This window comes from Daphnia pulicaria, chromosome 7 (genome assembly GCF_021234035.1).
Source record: "Daphnia pulicaria isolate SC F1-1A chromosome 7, SC_F0-13Bv2, whole genome shotgun sequence".
NCBI classification, from domain to species: Eukaryota; Metazoa; Arthropoda; class Branchiopoda; order Diplostraca; family Daphniidae; genus Daphnia; species Daphnia pulicaria.
This window is the reverse complement of record NC_060919.1, coordinates 14,196,234-14,216,361: the sequence shown is the minus strand read 5'-3', so window position 1 is coordinate 14,216,361 and position 20,128 is coordinate 14,196,234. Positions and strand designations below refer to the sequence as shown.

At 39.4% G+C, this 20,128-nt stretch overlaps 7 protein-coding genes across 9 annotated transcripts; 3 read left to right on the top strand and 4 right to left on the bottom strand.

Moving 5' to 3' along the window:
* Positions 1-20: 20 nt before the first annotated feature.
* On the bottom strand, positions 21-3,973 carry LOC124350622 (histone-lysine N-methyltransferase, H3 lysine-79 specific-like). The gene is made up of 15 exons (XM_046801411.1): positions 3,688-3,973; positions 3,449-3,489; positions 3,204-3,272; positions 3,067-3,130; positions 2,863-3,012; positions 2,615-2,800; positions 2,370-2,544; positions 2,224-2,316; positions 2,057-2,160; positions 1,976-2,002; positions 1,749-1,911; positions 1,378-1,658; positions 1,171-1,320; positions 1,024-1,082; positions 21-964 (listed from the first exon to the last, which is right to left on the bottom strand). The coding sequence occupies exons 1-13, from the start codon at positions 3,775-3,777 to the stop codon at positions 1,204-1,206; spliced, it is 1,560 nt and encodes a 519-aa protein (XP_046657367.1). The 5' UTR covers positions 3,778-3,973; the 3' UTR covers positions 21-964; positions 1,024-1,082; positions 1,171-1,203.
* Positions 3,974-5,328: 1,355 nt separating this feature from the next.
* LOC124348765 lies at positions 5,329-9,369 on the bottom strand. The gene is made up of 11 exons (XM_046799038.1): positions 8,547-9,369; positions 8,304-8,460; positions 7,888-8,229; positions 7,319-7,829; positions 7,127-7,255; positions 6,931-7,058; positions 6,661-6,864; positions 6,488-6,597; positions 6,258-6,425; positions 6,079-6,186; positions 5,329-5,998 (listed from the first exon to the last, which is right to left on the bottom strand). Exons 3-11 carry the CDS (start codon positions 8,070-8,072, stop codon positions 5,628-5,630), a joined length of 1,914 nt encoding a protein of 637 aa, XP_046654994.1. The 5' UTR covers positions 8,073-8,229; positions 8,304-8,460; positions 8,547-9,369; the 3' UTR covers positions 5,329-5,627.
* A 418-nt stretch (positions 9,370-9,787) lies between these two features.
* LOC124350804 lies at positions 9,788-10,802 on the bottom strand. The gene is made up of 5 exons (XM_046801633.1): positions 10,762-10,802; positions 10,602-10,692; positions 10,377-10,534; positions 10,234-10,308; positions 9,788-10,162 (listed from the first exon to the last, which is right to left on the bottom strand). Exons 2-5 carry the CDS (start codon positions 10,680-10,682, stop codon positions 9,907-9,909), a joined length of 570 nt encoding a protein of 189 aa, XP_046657589.1. The 5' UTR covers positions 10,683-10,692; positions 10,762-10,802; the 3' UTR covers positions 9,788-9,906.
* Positions 10,803-11,612: 810 nt separating this feature from the next.
* Positions 11,613-12,942, bottom strand: LOC124348764 (extensin-2-like). The gene is made up of 2 exons (XM_046799037.1): positions 12,939-12,942; positions 11,613-12,811 (listed from the first exon to the last, which is right to left on the bottom strand). The coding sequence occupies exons 1-2, from the start codon at positions 12,940-12,942 to the stop codon at positions 11,613-11,615; spliced, it is 1,203 nt and encodes a 400-aa protein (XP_046654993.1).
* A 523-nt stretch (positions 12,943-13,465) lies between these two features.
* LOC124350693 (keratin, type I cytoskeletal 9-like) lies at positions 13,466-14,817 on the top strand. Its single transcript, XM_046801501.1, has 3 exons — positions 13,466-13,520; positions 13,591-13,753; positions 13,849-14,817. Exons 1-3 carry the CDS (start codon positions 13,476-13,478, stop codon positions 14,733-14,735), a joined length of 1,095 nt encoding a protein of 364 aa, XP_046657457.1. The 5' UTR covers positions 13,466-13,475; the 3' UTR covers positions 14,736-14,817.
* A 609-nt stretch (positions 14,818-15,426) lies between these two features.
* On the top strand, positions 15,427-17,523 carry LOC124350657. 3 transcript variants are annotated; one of them, XM_046801456.1, is made up of 9 exons: positions 15,427-15,536; positions 15,601-15,751; positions 15,815-15,922; positions 15,989-16,072; positions 16,126-16,321; positions 16,428-16,571; positions 16,641-16,735; positions 16,823-17,048; positions 17,114-17,523. In XM_046801456.1, exons 2-9 carry the CDS (start codon positions 15,605-15,607, stop codon positions 17,287-17,289), a joined length of 1,176 nt encoding a protein of 391 aa, XP_046657412.1. In that variant the 5' UTR covers positions 15,427-15,536; positions 15,601-15,604; the 3' UTR covers positions 17,290-17,523. The 3 variants fall into 3 exon arrangements, with proteins under 3 accessions (XP_046657412.1, XP_046657410.1, XP_046657411.1); XM_046801454.1 differs by having other exon boundaries at positions 16,641-17,048; XM_046801455.1 differs by having other exon boundaries at positions 15,448-15,751; positions 16,641-17,048.
* A 289-nt stretch (positions 17,524-17,812) lies between these two features.
* LOC124350727 (condensin-2 complex subunit D3-like) lies at positions 17,813-19,970 on the top strand. The gene is made up of 3 exons (XM_046801548.1): positions 17,813-18,495; positions 18,577-18,639; positions 19,359-19,970. The coding sequence occupies exons 1-3, from the start codon at positions 18,007-18,009 to the stop codon at positions 19,674-19,676; spliced, it is 870 nt and encodes a 289-aa protein (XP_046657504.1). The 5' UTR covers positions 17,813-18,006; the 3' UTR covers positions 19,677-19,970.
* The last annotated feature ends 158 nt before the right edge of the window (positions 19,971-20,128 follow it).

The following is a 20,128-nucleotide window of genomic DNA, read 5'->3' as shown; positions in this document are numbered from 1 at the left end:
ATAATTTTTTAAATTTCTAATTCTGAAATGATGAAGCATTATTATATTCGATTTCATAATTTTACATGTACGATTGATAACCAAGTCATACAATTGGTAATTTTTAAAGAAATAAATAGTCGAGGGACAACAGTACACTCCCAATTGTCCTTTCGCCATTGTGCTCGAAATTGATTAGAAAATGGAGTTGATACTCAGTAAAATAGGGCAGCTAAAAATATGGGTTGTAAATTTTATGCGCTCAAAAATGAAAATCATAATCTTCTCAAACGTCGTTTGAATGACTCGTTTTGTTGAAACGGTAATGAAAAATTGGCGACCCAATTACTTGAAATAATAGATTATCTATTAGAAAGAAGATTCCACCACTGGTTTGGAAGTATCCAACGATGACTAGTGACGGCTTACTTAATGAGGAAACGTTGATGTATGATTTGTTGTGGTTGAAATGTCAAAAAATGAAATGTTTTACGGGAGACGGAGCAAAAAATCCTATGCGCTCATCGTTCGGCCTATGGGTCGTACATTAATGTTTCACATGAGGAGTCGAAAAAAAAAACGGATCATATCTAATCTGCCTTACAGCAAGATTAGCGTTGTCTTTCAATACACTAATGATGAGGTCCTTTAAGCGATCTTCCAAGTCATAACCAAGAAGAACTGAAGGAACTGGAAAAGTTTCCTGGCCAATCGGCTGATGGGGCGACTCAGATTGGAGATTTTGTGATTGTGCGTTAACGCAAGGTACTGCTTGCTGTTGAATTGGAGAAGATAAACTTGTCTTCAAGGTTGAACTGGTGGAAGCAGATGGCCGTAGTGCAGCGACGATCGCAGTTTGATTCGAAGTTGAGACTTCTGACGATACCTTGGTGATTTTGCAGCTTAGCCTCTAGCGCAAATGAATGGCCAATGAAATCTCTGTTAGAAAGGATTCTTGGTTCACGATTGAAATGTCTGTAGCATCCTATAAAAGACAAAAAATTTAGTAAGCGATTTAACTGAGAGATCTTTTTCCCGACTTACCGCATTAACTCGGCTTAATTTTATACTACGGTACATTACTTCCTGTTGCCGTCGGATCTCTGTTTGCATCAAACATAAAATCTAATCAATAAAATGTAGTACAGATAGAACGGGGAGACATTTAAAATGGGATATTCTCATATATACTTCTGCGTCTAATTCAGCAGCCTGCAAGCTCATTTATTTTTTTCGTTTGCGTTCGAATTCGATGTCATGCATTAAACTCCTTCGATAGTTTTCATCCTGAAGCATAGCCACTGTCGCAATAATTTGACTACGGATAGTGTCCAAATACATCTAAAAATAATATAAAGTAGCAGTTAATTCGGTGTTAGACAACTTTAACAAACATACCTGATGGGATGAAGGGGTTTCGGTTGCGTCATTCACAGCGGTAGTTTGGCTAGTCCGATTTTTTATAGAATCATCAACCGATGAAATGTCACAGGAACGTTGTTGCTGTTTAAGCGAGGGTTTTTTACCCTTAGATGAATTTGTGCTTTGAGAGCTAACCAATTTCAACTCACTGATCGAATTTTTCTTCTTGATGCCTGGATCTTCTCTTTTTCCCACTCGCCCAACAGGTTTGCCAGCTGGATTACAATTAGCTATTGCACCAATTTTAACAGGATTCCCTGTGTTAGTTGAGTTGGCGGTAAAAAAAAAGGTGAAAAAAAAAGATTAAAGTTTTCTGACCATTTCCCTACGACAATTTGACTTTATACCTTTCTCTGCGTTAAGTGATCTTCGTGTCCTAATTCTTTCAGAAGATTTTACCCCACTTTCTATAACTGGTGGGCTTGCATCGACCAAATCTGACGGCTCTAAAATTCGGTCAGCATCCTTATTGTTGTGGCCAGTTGATGCGATTGGAGTGTTTTCAGTTTCCTTTAAATAAAACAGGGGGTTAAAATTGATCAAACAATTTTCCGTGAATTTACGTTATAAATACCTTAAGCGGCTCGAGGTATAACTTCAACTGATATTACAGATGAGTTAGTTTATTATTGTAATGTATTTGCAAATTTTATACCTTAGTTCGATCAATGGTGTGGACGTAGTAAGAGATAGATTTCCCAGTCCAAGAAACTGATCCCTGAGGTGACAACTTTGAAACTTGCATGATTGTACCTATATCTAGGAAATGAAAGAAATTTATCAAAAGGGGGTTTGCATGGAAGTCGAAACTGTAAACCTTACTACTTAAATTGCGTTCGCTTAGTCTGGAGTTTATAGGGCAGAATTCTTTAGACGAAATAATGCGGACGCCATCTCGTAGTTCAGCAAAACGTTCTGCAAAAAAAAATCATTACGATTAGCTATGTTAACTTTTAATATTGGCTAACCTTTAAGTTGTTGGTCGAGATTGGGACCGAAAGCCAAATTGTTGACAAAGATAACGCTTGCTGAATTTATCTTATCGCTGTGACGCTGGTCCAGAAAGTCGCCATTAATGAGTTGATATTCGCCATATGGTTTCCCCCACCAACGCATCAATCGCTTAAAGTGCAAATCCATTTTCTGCATTATAAAAAGAAAAACTGCTATATACAGTATCTTTATATTATTAGTTGTGAAAATAAACGATTACCATCGCGAAGAGGTTGGGCCAATCAGATCTCTCTATACCCCAGACCATTTTACAACATGTAGAAGCGGCCACCTGTAGAACTATTTGACCTACTCCTGAACCGAGATCAAGGAAAGTATCTTCTTCCGTAATATTTAACTGGTCAATAATCTGGCGTACTATTTCGTAAGAAGTTTCGCCGTACACCTGACAGAGAAATTTGGATATGAATTCCGAACTTTCAGTTAATAAAGTTTAAGATGACAAACCTCTGGTGAAAATGGCTCATACTGATTGAGTTTGCTGGGAATTGTTACGGCGTGAACGTAGACTTGTTGAAGAATATGACGTAGCAAATTTCGCGAAGTACGGCGTTGTGTTGTACTAAATCGTTCATTAGGACGTTTCGTATGTGCTGCCTGTATAATATTGTTAGAAAGTTGAAGATAATCTGAAAATTTGTAAGAGCTTACACGTTGAAGAAAAGCGTCAATAGCGTTATTGTACTCATCTACCAAGCTCTTCATACTCTCATAGCTGGAAAAAAATAATGGGATATATAAAATATTTTTAAACTTAGCATAATAGCATAATAACACTTTAACTATACCTATTTGTATCATAACTGCTGAGGATATTGCTTTCCAAAACAATTTCAGGAAACTCCTGGCAAACCCATCTGATATAACACAATTAATAATTAACCAAGATTTTATTGTATGTGTAGAACTGTAGACTGCAGAGAAACTTAGTGAAAAATTAGAGCTAAAGTAGATTTTTAACAATCTATAATAAAAAACTCTCATTTCATTGTCTGTGCTAACACGAAAAGTTTTTGGTAGAATATAGGTGTACCTTATTGTTTCTACTAGTTCTACGGCACCACTGGTCTTGCTCTGTAAATGTAAAAAAATATTTAAAAATTATAGATGAGCTCAACAGGACAAATTAAGTACTATACAATCAGTACTACTAATCTCGTCTGTCAACAAACTGAATAACATTTTTTTTTAAATTGAAATACATTGGTTTGATAGAACACAAGTACAAGTAATGGCTATGCCCAAGTAACTATAATGACAACAATTACTTACAGCTCCCCGTCCACAAGTCAATGGCCACTCATAAACATCAGGATCTGAACCAGCAGGGCTATGCAATTTCAACTCAAGTGCCTTGCTCATTCTGTTTCCAAGATCCTTCAATGTTAGTAAAATATTTATCCAATAGTTGATTCTCTATTGATTAAAATTGCACAGAAAACACAAAACAAATGAAAGAGACCCCCACTCATAAAATAAAGCTTGCAAACAATTGCAATTAAAACTATATCGCCTTTCGCAGACTGTCAAACTCTGCTTAATTCGTTATAGAGAGAAGAGCCGGGGTTGCCTAATCGCTTTTTGACGATACCGATTACTTTGCCCGACTTGGCAACGAACCAGAACCAGCCGATGTCACATAGCGAAGTCCCTCCCCCCTGACGGGTGAATTTTGCCACCCTAGCCGACCCGGCGACCCCCCTTTCGCAAACTTTTCATTGGCTGGCAGCTTTCGACGTTCGTGTTCCTTGAGGATGACGGCGTAGGCCAGCGTGAAAAATGCGTCGGCATTGAAGAATGGTGCGTCGTTGCATTTGAACTAGTGGTCAGCGAACTGTTCCATCAATGGAGAAATAGATGGAGCCTCTCCTGGAAGACGGAAGACTTTCAGGTAATATCTCAGGGCTTCATCGATGCGGATGCTGTGAAAATCGAAAGAAAATCGAAGGCTTCGAGCACGTTGATACTTTTTCCGTTACAGATGTAATCTCCAATCATCTTCTTCTCAAGTCGTGAAAATTCTCGGAGTAAAGCGGCTACATGCATCGGATCTAATGGATCCACCAAAAGGCCATTCTCCTGTATAATGAATTCCTTTGGCGGACTTGCTGTTGAATTGCTCAGCACCCATTAACAGCTTCTTTTTATGGCGTACTGAAGAGACTTGCTCCTTCGAGGGCACGTCTGCAGCTGGCTTGACTAAACGGCTCTTTCTAGCTACTGGCGGCATTAAAAAAGACGTGCTCCAACTGACCGTTACCATTGCCATTCCCCTATCATTTAAAATTCCAATAATGAGGAGAACAACTATACATATAAATAACTAATAACCTTTTATTCTTACCTGGATGAGGCAATGAGCCTAGATCGAGTTCACGACAATAAGCAAAGCTTCCAACGATAGTAAGTGAATTGTATAGATCCCACCGCCCACCGACAACATTCTTCGATGGATGTTTGATGAGCTCTAATCCGATGTATGGCAATCAAAATCGTAATTCAAGCAGAGCTCCGTCACTAAGCCTGAATTTAAAAAAAAATTGATATTTAGATTTAAAAACCATAAATTATTATTCATTTCAGATTTACCTGGAAGGCTGGAATGCGACAAAGTTGTGAAATGGCCTCAAAAGCGACTACCGACTAATCGCCGCTCGTAGGCTACCTTAGATGACTATGAGCCACAATATCCATCAGATTCAGGAGATAGATTTCTAGCTGGAATTGAAGTCGCGTTCGTGCCGATTCGAATAGAAACGATGATTTGTTTGGCAATTCAATGTAGCCTATCTATTCCAATGATGATGGGAAACGCAATGTGTCTCGATTGACACAAAATTCCCGAAAGAAATACACCAAAATTTTCAGCAATTGCAGGTACGAAAAACCAACTGCTCCATCTTATGTCTGCTTTAAGCACTGTATTCTAAGTTGTTGAAGATAAGACACCAGCAAATACATCAGACGAGCACGTAAAGGCCTTCAGCTTCCTGAACCCGAATGCCGCGGCATAAGCGTTCAGTGCGCCGCCCTACTGAACTAATGAATACATCAAATAAATAAAAATAAGATTACATAAACGACACCTTTTTTCAGGGCAAGTTGGCGTGCTCGGGCAATGTAAGGGAGCTAGAAATACGTAGTACATTATGCTCTCACTACTTCACCAGGCGTATTGCTAGCCCAAGAAAAGCCTATCACCATCATACTCTTCAATTGCGTGAGTAACTGCCGATGCCACACTTGCCGAGTGATGGCATTGGCATTAAACTGTCGGGTACGACAATGTTCACCCCAACCCCATGACTAAAGCCTAGCTCACTGGTGGATATTGAATCATTACGCGATAGAATTTTCGAAAAGAAAAAGCGTGTTGATCGTCCAGTTTGCTGACTGTTTTCTTCCATAGGCTGGATGCTAGTATTAGCCTTGGCCTTCTCTGACCAGACTTGGCTCTCCCCCCTGGTCCAGTTCCGTGACGCCCCCTTTTCCGGGTTCACATCAGAGGTTAGCGTCGAATAAAAAGACGCTCGCCGTCGTAAAGCGATGGCAGCTTCCAATCTTCGAGGACTCCTTCGCAAAACTATAGCAAAAAAGAAACAAAAGAAACAAAAATTACTTACAGACATAACAAAATGTCGCAAAGTAATACACGAATTTTACCCTCTTGTTTAATTTCTGGGGATTCACCGACGACGTGAATTCCATCAGTTTTCTTGTTTTTGTTATCGCTGCGAAGTCGTGATGGGGTCTCTGGCGCCAAAATTTGATCTGGAAAACATAAAACATACAGTTAAAACTGTGTGCCCGTGAAAGGTGAACACCAACACTGAAAGACATACCCGTTGCTTTGCTAGGTGTAGTGAATTGCGCTAGTGATTCGAACGACGTTTTCAGTTTCTTGGATGTAAATGTTGCTTTAGATGGAGATTTGATTCGAGTTTTCTTGAGAGTTGCATCAATTCCTCCAAACTGCAAACTGCGTCGTACCCGTACGACCTCGTTGGGCTCTAATCGAAAAATAGCACACGAATCAGACTCAATTGCTACGAAAATTGTAAAATGGTATTACCTTCTTTCTTGGTGGTGACAACAGGAATCCGCTCAACTTTATTTGGAAGTATAATCTGCTTTTTGTGCTGAAGAACAGTTAGACTTGGTTGTCTAGACAGTGTCCTCGACCTGCAATTAAGAAAACCATTATAATTACTGAAAACAAGGCAATTTTAAGCACATCACTCTCACCTTAAATCGAGTGTGACTGATCTTTGGCTGTCTAATGTTTCGTTCCGAGAAACGGAATGAACCGTCAACGTTCTGGAGCTTAATGTTGGACTAGGAGTTCGCGCTGAATTTTTCGATCGCACAATATCACTCAAGCTGGCCGGAATAGGCTGATTTAATTCTTCTCCCAAGTTAACAAGAAACTCGGGTAACATGTTTTCGAAGCTGGACAGGAAGATGATCACATAAATATTGAAATGCCACCTCAATTTTAAATTTTGATTATCATACCTGACTACCAAACCGTCCTGGAAAAAACTTGAGATAAGTTGAGGAGAAGAATGGATTGCCAGCATTTGGAACAAACTAACTGTGTCTTGCAGCACTTCTTCTTCTTCTCCAATCAGCGAAGGGACAACCTTTATATGTGCATGACTTTCTGTTAGTTTCTGAATTTCACAATAGTCTTTCATAAACTTAAACTTACCCAACATAATTCAAGTCGAAGCATAATTTGAAACTTGAATTCGAGGACTTTTTTGCCTTTTGGGATTAAGCGATTAACTGTTCCTGGTTTTTTAAGGAAGTTTTGCCGAATTATTTCAAATCCTTTCACCTATTAAAAAATGTTTTTCTTTAACAAGCCGTAAGATTTAGATAAATTTGAACTGTTACTTACTATTGATTGTTTTTCTTTCCATACATAGAGAATTGTACTAGCTATCACTTGGACTAGGCAGAATAGTTGCCAGTCTTCAAGCTGTGAGTTACTTTCTTGATTTTTAAGTTTTAAACAGCGATCCAGTATCTCTTGATGAACGAATTCTACTCTGCTTGGAACTATTTCAACCTTATCTTCGCCAAATTCGATCGATGAACGCAGACTTAACAAGTACATTTCAACTTCATTCCAGATCTTTTCCTTTCTTTCTTCGGCTATTTGTTTCTCCCGATTAATTTTTTCACGTTCTATTTCATCGTTCTTTGCTCGAACTTCCTGACTTTTTTGCAGAAGAGTAGACGCGCGAAGGTTTTGAATCCTATTAGAACCAATTTTTTTAAGTGCACCTCCTTCACTGGCCAAATAACCTAAATGCGTGTCGTTTTGAGGAATTGAGCGGGACAGTTGATCAAAGGAATTGTTGTTGAATTCTTTTAAACATTTTTCCTGTGTTTCTTCACTCTGAAAGCTGAAAAGCAGAAAATTTAGCATAGATTATTTGTACAGATAAAATAGATCCGACTTACCAATGTTTTAAATTTTGCCAATGCGTTCCTAAGTGAACCCCTGTCTTTTCAACATAATTTCCTTTGAGGTGACTGAGTGGAGACCAGTTGAGGCACTGGTTAGGAATTGAAGGTGAAAGATCTTCGGTAAATGGCGAACTTCTGCGCTGATCTTCAACAATTCTTTCGACAAAATTCCGAGTCATTGATACCGCGGACTGTGGAGCTTTCTTGGTTTATTGAACCAAAAAGAATAGTGGCCCAGGATTGAAAGGAAATGCAATCGGCGGATGGGAATAGCATAAAAGCTGTACGGGAAGTAAGTGGGGAAACGTAGCAAAATCTGTCGTTCAACTGACCAATCTAATGGGTAAAATCATATTCAAAAGGATTAGTTTAAATATAAATTTTAAAAACAGTAAGATTTAACTCAATACCCATGATATTTTCTGTGAAAAAAGCTTCGGTATCGACGCACTCCTGCTGGAGAGTAGATGTAGTGATTCATACCTGAACCAGTTTAAGATTGGGACTGATGTTTTCTGTGCAGTCTTGCAATTGATTACAGATGTGTTAACATTTTCGTCTTCCGAACTGTTCGGCCATGGATATGTGTAAACAAAGAAAGACAAAAATTTAATCAATTGGCTCTTATTTTAGAAAAAATTTAAAATTAATACCGAAGACTAGATTTGATGCAACTAGGGTTCCAGCACTGCAACTGAAACTCAATCTCTTGTTCATTGAGTACTAAGGTAACTGTTTTGGAACCAAGTGAAAGAGACTGGCAAGAAGAACACATTTCTTTAGAGTAACCTTCTGCCAAGCATGAAGCTTGCAAAATTTGACTAAAACTAAAGGGTGAGGTAAATGACAAGGCATTAATTACTGCCCCACGTAGATTACCAGCAATTTTTCTAAATATTGTCTTTTTATCATTTGACAAATCAATGAAATTCAGACTTAGTTGAAACTCTTGAAAGCATTTTGCCAACTCTTTAGGCAAAATAGCATCAGTAACTGATTTGACAGTGGACAGTTCATCTTGAACACTGGATCTGCAGAATGAGCTTATTCCTTCATCAGTTGGTACTTCGGTAAATATGAAAACAAGATTTTGCAAGCTCTGATCAAGTTGTTTTCCAGTTCTTTTCCTTTTTCTGGTAGGAGTCAGGGCATTAGAAGTGGTTTTCCATTCGTAATCTGAAAATATATCTTGAAGAGTTCGACTGAGAACACTAGCTCCAGTCATTTGATTCAAAGTGGCTCCTTCAATGAAGACATTGTTCTGTTCAAAACTAACATGCAATGCTTCTTCAAACGCCTCCACAGTTTGGGTAGTAAGTTCCACAAAGCGAGCTTTGTTAGTTAATTGATATTTTGATGAAGAGTAGAAGCGGTAGCCCCACTGAATGTTAATTTGTGAACCCCCACTGAAACAGTTCAAAATGTTGAGAACGACGTGTCTGAAGAGACGGATACACTGCAAGGGGAAATCATCATCACTGTGCAAGAGAAACACTATGCTTGGTCTCGTAGCCATAATTCTGAAATAAACAATTTATATATTACATCTATTACAAACTGCTCAAAAGTCAAAACAGATGATTTTCATTGTGGAACCACAGACTACGGTCATAGACTACGAGAGACTTAAACAGTAAACACTAAACACTCGATTTCGATTAAGCCTGAGAGGAATCGTCTGTTCTGAATCGCTGCTCCAGCATGCAGTGGTAACATACGCCATCTAGCAATAATAACGGCAACCCGAATAAATATGTAATTTGAAAAGTAGGTCAGAAATGATAATTAATCGAGTTAAATTCAGGAAATCTTTTGCATTACGATGTAGCTCATATAATAGTTTATTACCAAGATCCATTTTTCTCAAAGATCGTTTTAGTTTAAGACAATTGGCTTAGTAATAAAATTTGTATTGGTGACAACATAAAAAAATACGTAGACCCTTTTATATGGTGATGAATAGAGTCGTGAGTAAATGAGTAACCTAAAACAGGATATTTGCAACATTCAGAATTAAGATGACTGAGTTTCTTTGGGTGCTTGAAGTCTTTGATTAGGGAAAGGTTGCGCAAGAGATTTGAGAGTTGGGTAATTTTCAATTGCCCGGAAAACAAGAAGGATCGTTTCAGAATCGAAAGGACAACGGGCAAAAGCCCGGCTGCAAGTTTCTGAGTTCTTGGCCGTCGATCCGATGTACGCCGCATACTGGAACACTCCTCTACCTTTGGCAACTTTGGGTCCATCAGTGGAAACGGCCAAAGGTTGATCGCTGATTTTAGAATTACATTAAACATTATCAATCACTTCGATCCTTGAATAAACAATGCGATTCAAACCTACAGAAGCATTGAACGAAGGCGAATTTCTTCGGGAAGCAATTCACTTTCAGCTCTTCGATGCAGTTCACAAATCAGCCTGATGTGGTCAGCATAAGCGATAAATCAATCGTTAAAATGGTAAGAATAATTTAGTTATTAACGAACCTAGAACCGCATCCAAATTTATCAACTTGAACGGCAGTGTCAAGGTACAAATCGACGTCCTTCTCGTGACTTTTCTGTGTGTAATTGACAGACAGAAGGCTAATATCGAATTCATCAACCGAAGCTTTGGCGTCTTTGTTTTCTGCCGTCTCGTCAATCTGTAAAATTTAAATAAAAGGAATTAAATTTAGTTTTCATTTCTAGTATAACAATTTTAATACTTACTATTGTTTCGGTAGGCAAGACTATAGCGGCCGATTGCGTCTGAGCAATCAAAACTGCTGCCATGATAAAAACAACAAACATTTTCGTTAACCTACAAACAAGAAATCAAAAATTTTATTAATTAGGAAGACGACTTGATTCTATAGATGTTTTTGCATGCCTGTGAGTGAAGATTAAGAAGCAACAAGTTGAACACCCGCTGAAACTGTACTGTCGACTAAACCGGTCTGGTCTACTTTATATATAGATGGGCTGCTGACTGCGCATCGGACTAAAAATAAGAGAGTTGATGAGGAAACGGGTGTTTACTGTTTAGCTTTCGCTATTGGTAGCGCTGAATCGGAAACAGTTTCTCCCTCCTGGACGTAATGGTGTCACGCCATCTTTAGAAATGATAACGCTCGATAACGCTGATCATTTTTAATTGAACTAGAGAATAGCCAGAGTTTCTTGACACATGAGAAACTCCTACAAGATAGCTATCAAAATAATCAGAAAGGGAAAACCAAGAGAAAGAGCTTCGCGCTCCATACTGTACATCGAAAGTCTGAAAGAGAAAGTTTCGTTGGGCACTCCGGTGAGTTACCCCCAACTATTTGGAGCCTCATATATTTTTTCCTTTTCTTAATGCCGGCTAATAATACATGACATTTTGAATAACTAATAAAAGTTATTTTTTACAATACTGCTCATGAATCTAAAGCTTTAAAAAAAAAATAAGAAGGAAAATTTAAACTTTAAGAATGAAATTTTTTTAATCCGCGATAAAGAGCGCCAGTCAACACAGCTAACACAGCTAAACATTGAATTTCAACAACAACTTGAAACTCTAAATAACGAAAAACAATAGTTGTTTTTCTTTATTTAGACGTGTTTTCATATAATATATGTAGGATATAGAATGAGTAGTAATATAACGCTAAGGGATTCGGTGTGGTGTGGTGTAGTGTAGTGTAGTGTAGTACTTTGGATTAGCATAAGTCATGGCGTGGTAAGGAGCCTTTGCATAGTTTAGTAACTTGCCGGGGTAGTATAATACGGCGCCATTGTGGTGTAAGAAGAAGTCATTGGTCTGTAAAAGGTTGCCGGAGCCTCAGTCATGGAATAGCTGGAAGCAGAATTGAGATAAGGGTAGTATTGAGGAGCTTCGGCATAGTTGCTTGGAGTAACAGTGGTGTAGTAACTTGGGGAAGTATAATACATCGGAGCAGCGTATGGGGTTGTGTAGTAGGGCACCGGAGTTGTAGCGTAATAACTAGAAGCGTCTCTGTAGTGCCTTCGAGCAGCGTACGTTGTCGTGTAGTATGGCATTGGGGTAGTGTGGTAAGATGCTGGAACTGGAGCAGAGGAATACGGTGCCATCGTTGGGTGGTACGGCGACGGGGTAGTATAGTATGATGGCGCTACAGTAGGATAGTATGGCGCCGGAGTGGCTTCAGAGTAGTAGCTTGGAGCAGCATATGTTGTGGTGTAGTACGCTGGAGCCACGGTGGAGTAGTACGATGGAGTCGGGGTGGAGTAGTACGATGGAGTCGGGGTGGAGTAGTACGCAGGAACCGGAGTGGTGTAGTACGCTGGAGCCGGAGTGGTGTAGTACGCTGGAGCCGGAGTGGGGTAGTACGCTGGAGCTGGAGTAGGGTAGTACGCTGGAGCCGGAGTGGGGTAGTACGCTGGAGCCGGAGTGGTGTAGTACGCTGGAGCCGGAGTGGTGTAGTACGCTGGAGCCGGAGTGGTGTAGTACGCTGGAGCCGGAGTGGTGTAGTACGCTGGAGCCGGAGTGGTGTAGTACGCTGGAGCCGGAGTGGTGTAGTACGCTGGAGCCGGAGTGGGGTAGTACGCTGGAGCCGGAGTAGGGTAGTACGCTGGAGCCGGAGTGGGGTAGTACGCTGGAGCCGGAGTGGGGTAGTACACTGGAGCCGGAGTGGGGTAGTACACTGGAGCCGGAGTGGAGTAGTACACTGGAGCCGGGGTGGTGTAGTACACTGGAGCCGGGGTGGTGTAGTACGCTGAAGCCTGGGTGGTGTAGTACTCTGGAGCCGGTTGAGCGTAGTACGTTGGAGCCGGGCTGGTGTAGTATGTTGGAGCCGGGCTGGTGTAGTACATGGGCGCTGGGGTGGTATTGTAGTACGGTGAAACCGTTGGCCCAGCACCCACAGTCGAGGCGGCCATCAACGAGGTGATGGCCAGTAAGAATACTATGCCATAATTACCTGAAAAATTAAGCCAAAATTAATTCGTGCCAATAAATTAAAGAAAAGACAAAAGACATTGATTGCAAGAAACACAGTTCAAAGTGATGTATGTATACGTATCTCAAAACTTTAAAAGATTTCTTACCCATGGTGGCAGTGGCAGACTAAATTGAAAGAATAAGAAATTCTAGACAGAAGTTGCAAAGAATCAAAACCAAGACTCAACTGATGTATGGCAGGTGTGTGAACTCTCCTTTTATACCTGTCTACCTGTCCAGGGGATGGGATTCCGGTAATACCCCAGCGGCTGTTTCAGCAGGTCGTCACCCCACCCTCTCTTCTCACAACCGTGCGATTGCATTTCATAAACTTTGATTGAATCAAATAGAAACCACAGTAAGTTAAACGTCAATTTAGCCGCAATGTTTAACGCAGACATTTTTGAAAATTTGATTTCATGTGAATTATATTGTATAGTTTTGAATTAAAAGGAAAGACACCAAAGTATCCGGCCAGGTGAAATGACCTAGAAAGACCTTGACAAATAACTGCAGGGCATTCACAGGGCAACAAGGATTGGATAATGAAAATCCACGTGATCAAGATCTCCATCTCCCTACCTCTGCTAGAAATTTTGTATAAAATGTGACGACGTGTCGTTGTTCAGCACCATTCTCTCACCATGGCACTTCCCATTAAGATCGTTCGTCATTGCAGCCTCATTGCGGTAAGTTGTGACTTTCTTGAGTATTTCTATTCGATTGTATTTTTAATTTGAATGTTTTCAATTGTATCAGGTGTTGGTGTTAATTGTTATTGCCTTCGGCGAGACGAATGGAGCGAGTATTTTGGCCGATTTGAAAGAACCAAAAGTTGAAACGGCCACCAACAAAACAGACCCCATTACCAAACATGGCGGAATCACCGAAGGGAAATTAGGCCTAGATCCTCGTATGTTAGGTTAGTAATATTGTGACATTTTTATCTCGTCTATGGTTTATCTCATATTGCACTGTTGAATGGCCGAATTTGAATATTTGTTATACTTTTAAAAGGTGGCTCTGGATATTCTGGATATGGTGGACAAGAATCAGCATATGGCGCTTATTCAATGCCTGGTGGATCCAACTACGGGTCCGTTTATTCCGGAAATTATGGCAGTGGTTCTCCTTCGTACCCTTCCGGTCCTCATGCAGAAGCCTACAGCTCCGGAACATCCTACGGATCAGCTTATGGTGCAGCTACTCAAAGTCCTTTTTACAGCACTGCATACGGATCTGGATCTTATGGCGCCTCTGCTTATGGGTCAGCATCCTATGGCGTCACACCTGCATCTGCTTATGGACCGTCAGGATCTTATGGCGTCACACCTGCATCTGCTTATGGGCCAGGATCTTATGGTGTCAAGCCTGCACCAGCTTATGGGTCAGGAACTTATGGCGTCACACCTGCACCTGCTTATGGACCGTCAGGATCTTACGCTGGATCGGCTTATGGCAACGTGGATTCTTCCTATGGCGGTTCATCTTATGGCGCTTATCCTACTCCTTACGGCAACATGGGTAGCCCAACCTATGGAGCAGGATCGTCTTACTCAGGATCGTTTTATGGTGCTACTCCGCAATACGGCAACAACATGGGGTCCAATTATGGCGTCACTCAGTCACCCTATGGCGCTAGTAATATGCTCGGCTCTTATGGAAACTACGGAGCTGCTGGATATGGTGCCGGAAGTTATGGTGGATACAGCGGAGTTGGCAGCAGTTATGGTGTTACTTCATCTCCCTACGCTTCTTATGGTGGAGCGTTTTATGGACAAAACAACAATATGTACAACGGAATGTCCAACGGAGTATACGGAGGTTCCAGTTCCTATTCAAATGGTGCGGGTTACATGGGAAATAGGTATCCTTTTGGTTACGGCAATAATGTGGCATACTAAATTTCTGATTCATTCACACTGTTCCTATTTATTGCATATGAAATCGAAGATTGTTTGATAATAGACTTGAAAATATCGAAAATTATGTTTCTAGTTTTCCAAAGAATAACATTTTCCAGATGAGTAAACCTTAATTTTCACTCAAATTATGTCAAAATTTGTTTAACTTAAACAATGACCGAGGTAGTGCCTTGCGATCTGTAAAGAAGATATTTCCATATTAGTAAATTTTTACATGATAGAATTGATAGATAGTGTTTGCCAAATTCGAAAGTATATAGTTGTCGTTGGGAAGCTGAGCTAGTCCGAGGACATATCGTTAGATTTCCACTTATTCCAGCTACAAGAGAATTAAGTCCTTGAGATGCGCAAATTTTCACTCCTCAAATAGGCAAACGTAACGTTGTTCCAAACAAAACAGGGTGCTTGAAATCGGGTAAATTTTTTAATAGAAGACTTTCAAACTGCAGGTAAAAACGCGCGTGGATACCAATAGTCCAATACCAATATATTCTGTAGGAGAAAATTTAAATTATTTAAAAATCAGGTGTCATTGTGCCAGTTGAAGATTGAAAAAAAAAATATAATTTTAAGAAACACATTTTTAAATATTCGAGTGGTCTTAACAATTTACATATTCCAATTTTGACCATGTGCTTCCTGCATAAAAAGAATTACGTAGCTAAAAAAAAATTCAGTTATGTCGTCTGCTCGATAAATTGTAAAACAGTTACCACGCGGCCAGATCGTGTATGGATGCACAAAAACACATAGGCTGACAGACATTTTAGAACTGCTTCAGTATAACCAAATATTTCATTCTTATTCCTGAATTTGTATTAATAATGCTGTGATTGGGAAATAGTCACATGTCAAAAATGAATAGAGAGCCCCCTAAAAATGTGTACAGCAACAACAGACTTAGGAAAATTGCACCTGCTGCAGATCATGGCACTACAAGTCGATCATCTCATCATCAGCAGCATACTTCTGCTCCCGACAACAGCGGTGTGAGGGTACTAAATAATACATTTCTTTCTGTAGTTGGTTGTTCTAGAATGACGATCTAAAAATTTTAGATCAGCAACAAACCTCGGGAAACAAAAGTTGACAGATCTCTACATTTCAACAAAAGCCAATCAAAATATCAAAAACATTTTGAGCCCAATTCACCAACTAAAACTTTGGTAAGTTTCGTCACTTAACAGTTCAAGTTATAAACAAATTTAACATTGTGTTTTGTTTCATTAAAGAGTGAGTTAAAGGCTCCCAAAAAGTTAAATGAAGGTCCTGTTATGAGACAGTCTCTACTCAACTTGAAACATCCATCTCGTCCAGTAACTTTTAAATGTTCACAATAAAAATTAAATTACTAACATTAATTCTACAGGGAGATTTGGGTATTCCACTTGCACACAGTTATGTCCAAAGAAAGGTTTCCAATAATACACAATCCCATCCGCAACAACCAACTGACAAAAAGCCAAGGAAAAATTTTGACTATTTAGAACAACTAAGTTCTTCCTTTGGCGTGAAACGTGGTCGACTGCATTCAGATAATCACTCCGTTTGGAGTCCGTTTCAAGGTAAATAAAAGAATTTTGTCGTTTTTTTTTTTAATCATAATTTTTTAAAATAGGAATATTAAAATTCGTTTAAAATAATTTTTAATCGTTTTATGTATCATGCTAGATTCTCCTAAGCAATTGCCTGACGAGGTTTCCCGCAGTGAACTGTTGAGTGCGGATGAACATGTCCAAGGTTTTAAGACAGCTCTTGCAGATACCTTTGAGGAAGTTGTCAAGGACAATCCTGAATTTGTGACGGCTACTTTGAGTAAGCCTATAAGCAACTAATCGATGAGTGATTTTGCTTTCAACTTACAGAATGATTGTGTTATTGCAGGAGCCAAAGAAGAATTGCTTAAGAAACTACGATCGTACGCGAATAGACAGCACGAGCCAGAGGTTGACGAGGATCATATCGACGACATGGACGAGGTTATCAGCGAATCGGCAGTCTCTGTCCCTGAGCAGCTGAAGGATTCTTACCGTGTACCGTTTGATTCCATGTCCAATCGGTCACAGGGATTTAGTGTATTCGCTGGAGAGTCGAGCGAACTGAAAACACCGCTACCTTTGAACAAGATGACCTCGAACTTTGTGGCGACAGCCCACTCATCAGCGGCACCTGCTGCTCATCGTTTCAAATCTAATTTTACACCTCGCCAATTCCTGCCCCGTTTTCAACGAGGATTAGGAATGAGCAGTAACGACAGTGTCCCATTGGCATCCGATACAGTTTCTTCTAAAGGTAACCGTTTTAGATTTCATATAGCTTATTTGCCCTGAGTGATTTGTTTTCCATTCCGAATGAAGGGTCATTGGAGGAAAATCTTTCTTTGAGCCAACATCACTACAAGGACTACCCAGAAGATAAATCCGAGTCATTTGATTCCCGTTTACCTACATCCAATCGAGATAAGCAGCCTTATTACCCTCAGTACTATTCTTTGTCGGATTTTCAAGATCATTCAAACAATAGGCCTTACTAAAGTCCGTAGAAGATTTTTTTTAAACGAAACGCGTCTAAATTTGAAGTACATTTTCCTTTTTTTTCCTTTTCTTGCAGTATATAATGTAACATGAGAATGAGCAGTGTCGATAATCAAATTCATTTTAGGGACAGTTTTCATGTTTTAAACCTTGTTTAACATTAGGGTGGAGAACGTTTCGAATTTTATTTTTTTGTTGAAATCAGCACAATACAAACCGCTGGTCGATTGCAATCCAAATTTTAAAATTCCGGCCGGAAGCATTCCGCACAAAAATAAATTGAGCAACAGCCGTTGTTCTCTGAGACTGGACTCTGTACTTCATGATTTAGTCGTCACTCGTTCATGACTCGTTCTTGGGTGTCTACATGTGATGTCGTACCACCAATAATAAATTAAATCAACACTTACCACTAACCAGGTAGCAGGTACTGTACAATGAAACGTGATATCTTGGTGAATGGTGATGTGGCTAATCAAATGCATTAGATTTGAACTCATCGGCTGCTATCGGGCTGATTATCGCAAACGTCAATATATTTTTTGGTTAACTTCGATATTGATCCTTAAATTTTAATGTCCTTTTTTTAATTTTTTTATACTTAAAAATTACAAAATGATTAATCTAGAACATATTTTTCTTTAAATTTTAATAAAGAAAACCTGGTGACGCCGCGTCTGTGTTTTGAAAATCTGACTCGGTAGAGTCGTAATAAAATGGAAGACGATAAGGTTGAAATTTACCAACAAACCGTAGCTTCAGAATTGGATTGTTTACAATTGGATAAACTTGAAACAGAATGGATAAAGGAAGTGATCGACAACGACTTTTTGCAGTGTCAAGACATTCCACTGCTTTATGATGAAATTCTGGAAGAATGCCATATCACTTCACGATTAATTCATTTACAGAAAGCTTTTTTGCTGTGGTTAGAATCAAATAAGGGATCATCTGAGGATAGTGAGGTTTCTACAGCTACAAGACAGTCACTAGGTAGTTCACTGATGCCAGAAAATACCTCCGCTGCTGTCAACATCAACCTTACAAACAATGGGTTCCGCTTCTGGAGTTTTCTGTTTCAAGAGAAGAAAGTGAATATCCAAAGTCTTTTAGTTCTCATTGGTTTCTTTATTGACAGAGGTTCAACACTTTCCAGCACCCATGAAGAACGCCAAAGATGTTTTGAAGCTGCAAAAATGTACTTAGTAAGTAATGATTATATATTCATGTAACTTCATCTAATTCATTGTACAAACTTCATCCATTGTACATTTTCATGTACTTAGTTGATGGTATGCATACCCGGGAGCATGGCTTTCAGAGTCTTTCATCAAATGCTCTACATGAAGGTAAAATCTATTGTACTTCACGTGTGAAGTACTCCAATGTCAAGACTTGCTATTGTACTTCACGGAAGCGTTGCCAATTTAATACAATTTGACAAGACAACTTTTAAGACCTTGGAAATAGTTAGATTTTCTCTTGGAGATTGATATTAGGTTCTTCGTTGAAAATGAAGTTATTTTATGCGCTTTAACAGTCTTGATTCTTTCGATTTCACGCAATGTGAAATCGGCAATAGGCCGCAATAGGCGCGACAACGGGAGGTTTGCATAAGAACGCGAAAGTGAATCATGGAACATGAACAAGTCGATGGTTATACATTCCAGGTAATTGACCCATCAGCTTTTCGAAGAACGATTCGGTCCAGTGTTTTATGCAACGCTCGACAAGGTCAAGTTTTCTCTATGCTTTGCTGTAGTAAAATGAAAATAAACTCCATGTTAATGAGTGTTAACAGATTTTCATTGACAACATTAAGCAGGACCTATAATTATACCGTTATTTATTAGTAGCTTTTCTATCATCACATTAAGATTGAAGCTACATGCTTTTTACAATTAAAATAAATCACTCTTAGTACATGTCAAGTCACAGAGCAGAGACGACGACAAACAATTTTGGAGAAATTTGTACAACATGGCAACGCTGCGTGAAGTACAATAGCTACTTTTGACATTGGAGTACTTCACGCCGTGAAGTACAATAGGCGCGACCCTATATGAAGGCATTGCAACTTGTCCAACTATATGTGCAGACTAGAAAATATCAACAGAAAAGTGCACCTCAAACTCAACAAGCTAAGAAAGGTCACAAGCAAACACAGCCTGTAGCAGAATTTGAAGAAGAAGAAGGAGAAGCTCCGATTGGACCAGAGGAAATAGCTGCTGTTGAAAAAGCCATGTCAAGGTTTTTGGATGCTTTATTTTTGGTTGCTCAGCATCTCTCCTTCAAACGATATCCCAACATTTTAAAAGAAACTGTTGAATGCATACTACCAATTATCAACCTAGATAGGGGAGCAGTGAGTTTGAAGGCTCTTTAAATCATACACAACTTCTGCAATCCACTTCATGGTGATGCTGTCCAAACTGTCCATCACGTCTTTGTACATATTTTACCATACCTGGTGCTTAATCCAAGTGAAAAAGACTTAAATATCAAGAATTTGGTGGCCTTAAAAGATATCAGCTTCAATTTAGTCAACAGCTTCATCTCCAAGTTCGGAGAGATCATTTACCCTCTCGTGCATGGACTTATTAAACACGTTTGTGTCGAAGTCGTCGATAGAGCAGAGTATCGTCATAAAACAGCCCAAACAGCTCTAGATTTGCTCCAACTTATTCCGTAAAGTAAAGTAAAGTAAGAGAACCGACAGGGTATTTAATTTTCTATCATTTTAAATTGTATAGATTGAAAATAACTTGATTTTGTTTTTTAAATATTATTATTTTTTTCTAGGGACTATCCGTTGGTTCCTATTACTTGCTTACACGG